Below are 12,041 nucleotides of genomic sequence, written 5' to 3'. Positions count from 1 at the left end.
CGGCTGTTGGTAGACAAAATAATTACGGTTGACATACTTGGGTAGGCCTGCTACGAATAATTCCGACAACAAAGGTAGGCGTGTTATACACCATTGTGTAGATAAATCAAGTCAGATTTACGACATAACAAGTTTTAGTGGGATTGACAACCGAGAAATTGAAATATAACGGAATTTCGCGACAGGGTGACATTTTTTCAAAAATGCGAGTTAAGTACCAATTGTGTTATATTAAGGTGTATAGGATTTTTTTTCAGAGACAAGTGCCTGTGGTGTCCTTGCCCAAATCCTCAGTGATTTGTTTTACTTTTTAAAAAATGTGTTAAAAGGAAAAGTTATGGCGGTTTATAGTTGTCATGTTTTAATAGCTATACATGTAATAAAGTAGAATATTAGTCTTGATTTTTTAACAGTGAATAGCGAAAAGGGAAGTTACATCAGTCTTGTGATAAAAAGATGTTGTTGATGGAACGTTTGTCGAAAACATCTTACTTTTTAAAACAGGATTAGAGTGGACTATCGTTTTAAACTTTGTTCTTTATTGCCATGCTAGACATTTCACTTTTTCTGTATATTTCATTCATATGTAAATAATGGAAAATTACTAGAAAATGACATGTCCAGGATATGTTTTTTTAATGACCCTTTTATCAGTTTTAGTTTGTCTATTATGTTTGAAAAGAAATTAAAATATGAATAAAAGGAGGTGTGGTTTATACGTGAACGAAACAGAAACACAATGACAAAAATAACTTGGAGTCATCTACAGTCTTCAATAATAGAAAGATGTCTATCATACGTCAAACTCTAAATAGAAATTAAGTCTAAAAAAAATCTGTATCGTAATTTTTTAAGCCATTATAATTCTTTATGCCCTTTATTCTCTATTCTTTATATTTTAGCACCCCATTTTTCCATAATTTTTGTTGGTCTATTTTTCTCTATTCTATTTTTCTTAGTGATTTATTCTGCACTTTTTGAACGCAAGTCATTTCATGGATATTATCAAAGGCTCATGATCATTATTGCAGAGTGGCCGCATGAATATTAACGTCGCCAGCTACCTTCACACTAATACTTTTTGCACATTATACTCTATTATGTAAACCCCATCCAGACCCTCATTAAGATCAACACCAAACTCACAAAGTAACAAAATTACTAAGATATGACAAAAGACGAAGCTTAACGATGTTCTCATTTGGCGGGGTAAAACTGGATTTTTAGATGAAAACCCAAGCCACATTTTATCTGGATCAGAAGACTACCAAAAGGTACATAAAAGAACACTCACGAATAATCAGTACAGCAAAAAGTCAAGCTCAGATTCATAGAAAACTGGTTTTTGTTCAAACCTTCAGTTCTACAAAAGTTTTTCTTATCTTCAAAATATAATTTCTCTATGCCCCTTAAGAAAAGAAAAATAAAATAATCGTAGAATGATGGTCTATTTTATTTGTACTTTTCAATTCAATAAGTGCGCAGTGATGTTTTTTTTTTTAAATTAAAGTCAAACAAAAACACGTTGAGGGCATGTCACGGTCTTTTGGAAAAAAATATTATGCAATCTTTATTACACTGTGAATTTATTAAGATAATTCAAGCCATTAATAAACGTATATTCTTGACACTTTAATTGTAATTCAAAAGTAACTTAGTACATGGGCATCGTTGTTCCCAGCTTCGAAGAATCAATGATTTGGGCAAATTCATTTTTGTGAATGCAAATCTATAATTGGCTTTCCACAGAAGAAAAACACCACCATAAAAGTTATTCTGGAAATAAAAGGTCCAATGATAAAAAATCTATCAACAATAAGACATTTTATTGGATATTTAAACCGGATCTCTAAGCCTGAGTGATATCGTCTTTAAGTTCAGGAATGCAGTTCAAGTATAGTATATATACATTGTACATAAACACGAAGTTTCAATGAGTTGTTTAGCGAACAGATACAGGTGCATCAATCATTTATCATTAAAACAAAATGCTTTACATACTGGTTGCTCTCGTTTGTCTGTTCGGATCCCTTCAAGCAGACGACACTTGTGAAGAAATTACAGTACCAATGTGTAAGAATATCGGATTCACTTTGACAAAGTTTCCTAACAGCTTCGGTCATGAAAAACAGGATGACGCTGGACACGAAATACACCAGTTTAGTCCATTAGTACAGAAGGGATGCAGTCCTTACTTACAACAATTTCTGTGCGAGCTGTATATTCCTAAATGTGATCCATCCGAAACCAACTCTCCGATCACTCTACCTTCACGACAACTCTGTGAGAAGGCAAAACAAGGTTGCGATTCAACAGCTTCAGAATTGGGAACTTCTTGGCCTGAGGGGCTAAAATGTGATAAATTTGATAGTAAGTATAATTTATAATTTCATTAGTATTTGGTTATAAAATGTACAAAGAAACGAATATACAAAAATGTAACAATGTTTATATTAAACGTGTGGCTTTATAACTACTCCGACTATATTTAGCGTATTCCGGGTGCATGTTAACTACTCCGACTATATTTAGCGTATTCCGGGTGCATATTTTCGACTCGAATGATATTTATTTTACAGGTATGATCTGTTGTATTTGTTTAAAAAAAGTATTAATGAGGGGGAGTCCATGAAACGTGACAAAATCAAACGCTCGAGTATATCAACCAAAACAACGGTCATATTCAAAACTTATACAGACATTTTCCGGGGGAACAAATTGGTTTTATGGCTAGCTAAACCTCCAACTTGTATGAAGGTATAAATTTGAGAGCGATTGCATTTAAATTTCAATAATCATACAGAACGGAAGAGAAAAATGAAGATGTAAGCATAAAAACATGAGTGCATACGCCTAAAGCACGGTATGACGTTTAGATGTTTCACATTATGGTATAACGGAGGTCTTTTATTGCTTATATTATGATATGGACAATATCAATCTATTGAAAAATGGTGACTTATCGATTTGTAGTTATTCACCTTCACATGTTTAAGTCTTGCTTTACAGTTGTCTCATTTCTAACCATACCCCGTTCTCTTATTTTAAAATTTATTCCTATATTTCAAATCTGCCTCTTACTGAAAAATAACATTTACTGTGCTCAAATCTAGTGATAACTATGTGTCTGGTTTGTGTTTAAGATGGCCCTACTACAGATGAGGATGAGGATGACGAGCGACCTTCTTCGACGTTTCAATTAAGCATTAAATATTCCGCTAATGCTATAACATTTGAATCCTGTTGTCACGTTTATTATTATTCGTAAGTATGATATCAATAACCGATACATTGCTATTTGTAAGGTATTGTATGTTAAACTTGCTTTTTAAGTCGAAGTCTCATTGAAATAAAATCCATTACATTTATGTCAAATATGTGATTTTTCATAATATAATTGAATGCTGTTTTTTTTTTATTTATACGAAATGAAAGCAAGTGACCATGAAATTCGATAATAATCTTATATTATACATTTATATCTATACCCATATTTGAAAAAAACTACGTTTTTTTTTAAACTGATTACAATTTTTGATTTTTTTTAAAAACCATAATCGTTTGCACGAAGAACTTGTTTTATATTACAGTAGGTGTTCAATTCATTTATTTTAGGCTGAAAGACAAATCATTTGATTCCGTCACATGCTTTCATTTCGTATGAAAACAACCCATGTCGTATGAACGCAATTCATTTGAAAAAATAAGTTGACAACATATATCGTGGATTATAGATAATTGATATAAATACATATCAATAAACTTTTATCCAATGATAACATTGATTTCACGAGAAATGATACTGCTTTCGTCATACTAGACAATTTCTGCTGCAGTTTTGAGTTCAGATTCAAAATATTAAAACACAGTGACATTTTATTTTTTTTTTGTTTCAAAAATTTGTAAATGTAATAAATTGAATGCTGTGTTTTTGAAAGTTTATACGAAATGAAAGAAAGTGATTTAATTCGTATAAATTTAAAAAAAAAAAAACATCATTCAATTCTATATTGTATATTACTTTTCATTATTTCCTTTGATAGATATTTCTTGCTGAGGATTTCCAAATGATATCTTATGTAAAACAGAGGCCTAGAGAAGTCCAAACTAAATACTTCTAGACTCTTTTTATTGTAATACCTTTCAAAGTTATTTTGAACAGATCACTTTATGCTTCATTTACAAAAAGTGGTATGCATTTAGTGAAAGAAAACTCGTTATTAAACGAACTTTATTTTTAAAGTTATCTGACTGACTTCTAAAATTGTTGGGGTCAAGGTGTTATTTAAGAAGTTTGTTTATGTGTTTAAGGATTAAAAAAGAATAAATACCTTTGTAGACAAAAAATATTCTTCTTGCCCTCTGATGAGAATGTGATGGTGAAAACAGCAGATGTTAAATCGTCAAATGAACCTAAAGTCACGTGGAAGAGGGAAAGTGGATCAAAACGAAAAGGTTTATTTTTGTATTTTTGTAATATTAAGCAATTGTTGATGATCACCGTGAAATAAACTAAAAAAGATGGTTACAAAACCCAAAAAATACTGAGATATTAAGATACCGAAAAGGAGGGGTGATTGGTCAAAACTATACAATGGGAAATAGAGTAACGACGGAAAGAGTAGCAAAAGTCCAAAAAACAATTCCAGAACTTACAATTGAGCAATACGAACCCCACTGAAAACAGTGACAAAATCATGTTTTCAGGATGGGAATATCAAAATGCTAATGACATTTTAAGTCCGGTGACCACAGTCGTATACGGTCACCGGGATGATTAGTCATGAAAAAAGGACAATTTCATAAAAATGTCAATATAAATACACAAATCTTGCTTTCGGAAGGGAAAAATCATACTTTGTAATAAGTTACTTTAATTCTAACAGAAGAGAGACAGAAAATACCAAAGGGACAATCAATAATCATAAATCAAAGAAAATCTGACAAAAACATGGCAAAAAAAAACGCCCAACAAAACAACGAAAAGACAAACAACAGTCTAACAATATATTAAAAAAGAAGATGTGTTCCATTTGCCGAAGCCAAAACTCCTTCCTTCTTTCTTAGGTTTTATGCCAAATAACTTTTTAGGTTGTCGTAAATGTAAAAACGCATACTTTTGTATCATTACTGACTTTTTAGCCCAATGACTCTTTCCGAATGATAAAGTGATCCTTTTCATTACAGGTTACTTTGATAATGTGTACACTGAAAACTACGTGTTAAAAATATTCTTAAACATTTTGACCCTATATTATAATGTAATGTTATTGATAACCATAACTCATAACTTATAATAGCAACATTTGGCGTTGAAAATATATGGCAATTTTGCAAGACTGTAATTAATTTCGTTGCCTGTTTTGATAACACTAGACCACATGTACTCTTTATAGGTGATTATTCGACTTTATTAATGGTAACTGGTTACAAGAAGTCTTCTAACAAACAAGACTACCAGCCTCTTATTTACACCAACTGGATGGTAGCTAACATTGCTAACGGACAGGTCTCCAGTGGAATAACAGTGAAAGAATACGAGGGTCCACAACCAACACCTAACACTGACAATAAAGTTTACTTCCTATTATATCATCACTCAAAACCTCTGGAAATATCTTCATTAGGAAAATACAGCAACCCAGAAAACTCAAGGTAAAATTAAATTTTTGATAATATCAAGCCAGGTTTAACCCACCTTTTTCTTCGGAAAATGCCTGTACCAAGTCATGAATATGGCAGTTGTTTTTTATTTGTTCTGTTGATTGATAGTGTTTGATTTTATCAGTTTTTATGGACTTCCACTTTTGAATTTGCCTTGGACATGTATATTTGTTATACTTTTTTGAACAGATAGAATACCAATATGAATAAATGGAAATGTGGAATAAACTTCAATGATGTAAAAAAAAACCTTCACACAAATTATTAAAAAAAACAAGGTTCTTATGTGCCTAGTGTCTATGCTACTAGATATTTCGTCAGTCTAAATGTTTTAGCACTTCGGGAATTTGGTGTGATGGCAGCTCTGAGATAGTCTCATGTTAAATTCATTCAACATTTTCCTACATTTGGAGCAATAACAGCTTGACGTATTTCATCAACTTCAATTATGATAGATTATTGTTTTAAAACATTATTGTATAACTGTCAATTGACATGTGATTTCAGAATAGCATTCATAGAATATATAGCGACACAGATTTTGCATTTTCGCTTTGTTGTCATCCGTCAAATTCTTCTTTCAAGGAGTACTGCAAAAATATTGCTACAGATATTGCAACAAAATATACTTTTGGTTAGAATGGTCCGGAAAATCGTTTGATCTGCTATAAGATTTATTTCTGGGGCAATTGTTTCGTACAAAATCACTATATTTTAAGATGCAAGATCATTCAACAGCAATAAAAATTGATTATATGAAATAAGGCCAACAAATATATACTGCGTTCCTGCCTCCATGTAGGTTAAAAATAATTGTGTTACTTTAATTATTTACATTTATTATATAGGGAAGTACATTTACATTTTTCTCAAAAAGAAAAATCAGAATTTATCAGATCAGCCAATAATTTTAGAAATCCGTTGGTGAATGTTAGACTGCAGTACTGAAATTATAGTGTCTTTGTGTGGTAATGCAATCGTTGTAACGTTATAGGTGCACACCATTTTAATACACATTCTCCTTTACAACAGTCGTAAAAAATTGCATGTTGAAATAACGAGCATATGCTTTAACCCAGATTTATATAAAAAAAAATGTTACAGTACTGGATCATCTGACAAGCCGACCGTTCGAGACTCACAGGGGTCTTTAAACATCAACGCAGTTTTCTGACAAAGTTAACAGAAGTAAACACTGCGAGAAATTTAGATAAAATTTGATATAAACAATTTTGAACTCCTTTATTAACGTAATTTTGAACTCCTTTATTAACGTAATTTTGACTGGTTAATTACTGGTGAGCGCTGAATGTCCAGTGGCAAATATTACATTTTAAAATCATTTTCATGTAGTTTAGACGGAACACCCGGGTCGGATACAGGATTTTTGAAAAAAAGGAGGTGGGGGGGGGGGGTAACTCCATACAACGGATTATATATCGAAAAATCATATAACTCATAAAAAACATGAAATAAGATGGTGATCTAAGAGGGGCGTACGTCCTCTATGGCCCCCTCCCTGGATCCGCCACTGGACATAGTGGCTCTTGAAAAGCTACTTATTTATCCCGATATGTACGAATAAGGTGTAGGTGCTGTAGGTATATGCTACTGTGATAGTATGCGGATATGGAAGGGGGTCCTTCATTTCTATATTCTTTAATTTTTTAAGACATTTTTCTGCATTCTTCATATTTTGTGCCCATTATTCTCTATTCTTTATATTCTAGCACTCCATTATGCCCTATTCTTTATTTTGGGGGCCTATTTATCTTTTCTTTATTTTTTGGTCCATTTTTCTGCAGTATAGGCCCATTATTCTCTATTCTGTTAACCCCATTTAGACCCTCATAATATGTATACAACACTGTAACCTCTTTAGAAAACTATATTTAAATAATTATCAACATACTCGAACTTATATATTTAGATACCAGCTGGACTTAGATGCAATTTTGAAGGATAACAAAATGGATTTAACAGCGTCAAAGTATATGTTAATGGAGGTTGATGAATATTCTCGGTTCAAATCGATTCAGGACTCAAATAGGCCAGAATCTGAAGTTTGTAAAGGTGTCATTGGATATCCAAAACTATGTGGAAAGACACTGCGAAAGAATGTTCCATTGACCATCAACAGGAAATAATAAATAAAGAGTACCCAAACTATATTATAAGAACATTTCAGATGTGAGTGTAATACTGGTAACGTTTCGATGGCATATTCTATGGAACTATTTTAAACTGTACTATATATTATCATGCATGCAGTTTTTTTTTTTCATTTATTTTTAGATAGATAAATTAATAAAACATATAAACGTATACATGTATATCCATTTTCAGTGGCAGGTGACACATGGTCTCTTTTTTATGAACGTAACATTTGAAAATGGCTTTATACATTCACGACAGTGAGTGGCTTGATATAGCTCAACTTAAATCACCACGTATGCATTTTATGCACTTTAACACAAAATCTTAAACACACTAACACGTTAAAATAAGTTTACCATTTATATCTGATGCAAACACAATTGAATAATAAAGACAGAACAAAACTTAACTAATTTGAATCACTTTCGTGTTTGACCCGTGCGTCATTAAAATATCGATGCAACACTTCACAATTAACTTGAATGAACACTTCACTGTCATTTCCATGACCTACTATCATGATTTTTTCCGGCCTCACTTACGAATACGCACATATATAATAGATGCACCCCAATATTGTCTAACCAGACGTTAAGAAAGCCATTACTTTGTCTAATATTTACCAATGAGAATACTTTAACAGAGTAACCCCATTGTGACTTGAGGCGTATGACTATTTAGACCGCTTTGCTTAACTTTCACCACTGTTTCGGAGTTCTTATAAATGCATTAATACTAGATTAAGGATGTATGAGTTAAGTTGCTTGTGTGTTTTTCTTTAATGAGTACACAATGTAGTTTGTACACTCGATCATCTGTTATTTCGTACTTTATTTGGCCTTTTGTTGATATATTGTTGTTTTTCCTTAAGCTTTTGTTTTGTGTTTCTAATCAATTGTGTTGAATATATAAAAATGCTTAATTAATGGACTCTCTTGATTTTCTCTAGTCAACCAGTTTATTATAACTTTGAACATTTAAAAATTGCATTTAAACACAATAATACATATAGGAAGACAAAAATAAAATAATAAAAATACCGAACTCCAAGGAAAATTCAAAACGGAAAGTCCCTTATCAAATGGCAAAATCAAAAGCTCAAACACTTCAAACGAATGGAAAACAACTGTCATATTCCTGACTTGGTACAGGCATTTCCTTATGTAGAAAATTATCCTTACAAAGCAGGTTTGATTTTTGATGTTCTGTTTTAACCATGGTATAAATAAAGGCAACATTATTATACCGCTGTTCAATAGTCATAAATCGATTAAACTGAAACAAATCCGGGTCACAAACCAAAACCGAGGGAAACACATCAACTATAAGAACAAAACAACGGAACAACATAAACACTGAACTGCTACAAAAACAAACGCCAACATACATAGAAACGGACTATTTGATAACAATTGCCATATTCCTGACTTGGTACAGGACATTTTAAGAAAAAATGACAGTTTGTCTGACATCTTATTCGAACAAAACATGTTTTGCGGGAAAAACAATGACCTCTGATCTTTTCTCTTCCTATTTGTTACCTATATATGTCAACAGACTTAATATGATAACGATTCATCAAATGTGATCCATGTGAACATTTACTTCTGGCAAATTACAGGTTACAAAGTACTAAATAAAGTGACTTGTGCGATTTGTGAAGGGAACATTAACTTAGTTTTTGTAGCTTACGATAGTACACTGCACTTGAACTGTAAACTATGTCATTTTCACGGATATATATATGTAGGACTCTAAAGTACGATGGTCACGCTAAAGTGTGATGGTCTGCGCTAAAGTGCGATGCCTTCATACGCTAAAGTCCGATGGTCCGCGAAAGTATAGACGTAAGAAACGTAGTTGGGTTATGACGTTAACAGTCGTTTATACAAACCAAAAATGTACATGCTGGAAGGTAAATATAGATTCTACCACTGCATCGAGTGTAATACGATATTTATCCACTCGAGACAGTTAAATTTTCAAATTTAAAACGCGAGGCTCGCCGAGCGTTTTAAATATTTAAAATTTAACTGTCGAGAGTGGATAAATATCGTATTACACGAGATTTGGTGGTGGAATCTGTTTCTCTAATGATTTTCTAACAATATGCAGGCAAAGTTATTCCTTCTATTCGAATGATCTGCAAAAAGATGTGTTCTTTCTGTGTGACGTCATCAGACATGGTCGCCTTTTTTCATGCCTTCACAATAGGAAATTCAGAGGAAAGCAAGAAAATTCGACGTCATAATCGGATTTTAACCAATGATGAACTGAGATCAAACGAACCACACGTTGATTAAATTTTTTTTACACAATGGGTGCAGAAATGGATAAATTGACGGAAGAATTAGAGAAATTAAAATATTTGATTATCTACTTTAAACCAAATGTCCATGACTTTATTTCAACCTAACTGTGCTTTGTCCGCTGAAGCAAATGTTAATTTTTTTTCGGCTGCAGGATGAATGACTTGACAATGTGTCCTGCAGTCGACCATTTTACTATATAGATACAAAATAGTATACGCATAGGTATCCTGTATCCTGCTTCTATTGGAGTCGAACGGATACATTTGATTAAATCATTGTATACGTTGCAGTTCACTTTGCAGTCCCCGTTAAAATATTGTCGATTTTATTGAAAAGTAACATCGGTAAAATAAAGGTATATGTGTTCAGTCGTAAATTATAACATAGTTTGTACATTGTAGGAAAATATAACATATATTTGTACTCGCTACGAAAAAAGGAGGAAGCTCGGCGAACTTCGCCTTTCTCTCGCATTTACATTAAAGCTTGTACAAAAAAGATGTTACTTATATTCCGACAATGAACTAATTTTGTATTTGTAATTTACAATGACGACCGTAAGGGGAGATGTTCAGATTATTGATAGACTGTGTGAACGGCAAGCTACACCAATTATCCAAATATTTAATACGCCCGAATTGTTAAAAAAAACATTTACAGGAAATATAGTATTTTGTGACATCTAAATGACTTTTTTGCAATTATTACCTGGTCGGTCTTCTAAATTTAGAAACAATAACGTAAGCCTACCGGTAAATTATAAAGCTTGTCACATATGTTATACCTGAGCATACTAGCTTTTGAAAAAAATACTATTTTTTAACATCCATGTACTTTAACGTTTTAAGCCCTCGAACCTTACCTTATTCGTCCATCGCACTTTAGCGTGATATACCATCGTACTTTAGCGTAGACCATCGCACTTTAGCGTGACCATCGCATTTTAGAGTACCATCGCATTTTAGAGTCCTACATATATATATCTATATATGTAATTACTCTAAATATCAGCACAACAATGTTAAATCTGCAAATTTACGGAAGCAAATTTTTGTTCTTCCTTCGCCGGGATTTGAACTCATGCTACTTGGATAGAGACAACACCGCCTACACTGTGTCCAGCGCTCTAGACTGCTGGGCCACCAAGACTGAACAATTTAAACAGCTTTCGGTGGCCCAGTGTTACCTCTCCTCGTCAGTAGATTCTAGAGTTGTAATACAGTACATGATATATTAGGCATGATGATGGAATTGATTGCAGATTAGCTAAATATCTATCGTAAAGGATCGTAAGATACAGTCATAGAAATAATTATTTTGATAAATACGTCTAAACGAGTGACAACTCTACGACAGATTCATCGGATCACCAGTGAAGGTGATACACGGCTGAAAACACATATTATATTCATAGTTACTCTACATATCAGCACAACAATGTTAAATCTGCAAATTTGTGGAGGCAAATTTTTGTTCTTCCCTCGCCGGGATTCGAACTCATGCTACTGTGATATCGAGACAACACTGCCTGCACTGTGTCCAGCGCTCTAGGCTGCTGGGCCACCTAGACTGAACTAATAATTCAGCTTTCGCTGGCCCAGTGTTACCTTTCCTCGTCAGTAGAATCTAGAGTTGTAACACAGTACATGATATATTAGGCATGATGATGGAATTGATTGCAGATTAGCTAATAGTAAATATCTATCGTAAAGGATCGTAAGATACAGTCACAGAAATAATTATTTTGATAAGTACGTCTAAACAAGTGACAACTGTACGACAGATCCATCCATTGGATCACCAGTTAAGGTGATACACGGCTGAAAACACATATTTTATTCATAATTACTCTAAATATCAGCACAACAATGTTAAATCTGCAAATAATATATTAATATATATATATAA

The 12,041-nt window shown here is 32.8% G+C and overlaps 1 protein-coding gene across 1 annotated transcript; it reads left to right on the top strand.

Annotated features, from left to right (window-relative positions):
- Positions 1–4,345: 4,345 nt before the first annotated feature.
- On the top strand, positions 4,346–7,821 carry LOC127711544 (uncharacterized). Its single transcript, XM_052217626.1, has 3 exons — positions 4,346–4,455; positions 5,397–5,655; positions 7,595–7,821. Exons 1-3 carry the CDS (start codon positions 4,377–4,379, stop codon positions 7,809–7,811), a joined length of 555 nt encoding a protein of 184 aa, XP_052073586.1. The 5' UTR covers positions 4,346–4,376; the 3' UTR covers positions 7,812–7,821.
- Positions 7,822–12,041: the final 4,220 nt, after the last annotated feature.

This window comes from Mytilus californianus, unplaced genomic scaffold, assembly GCF_021869535.1.
Source record: "Mytilus californianus isolate M0D057914Y unplaced genomic scaffold, xbMytCali1.0.p SCAF_8, whole genome shotgun sequence".
NCBI classification, from domain to species: Eukaryota; Metazoa; Mollusca; class Bivalvia; order Mytilida; family Mytilidae; genus Mytilus; species Mytilus californianus.
Note: the sequence above shows the minus strand (reverse complement) of the source record. Positions and strands in the feature narration are given on the sequence as shown.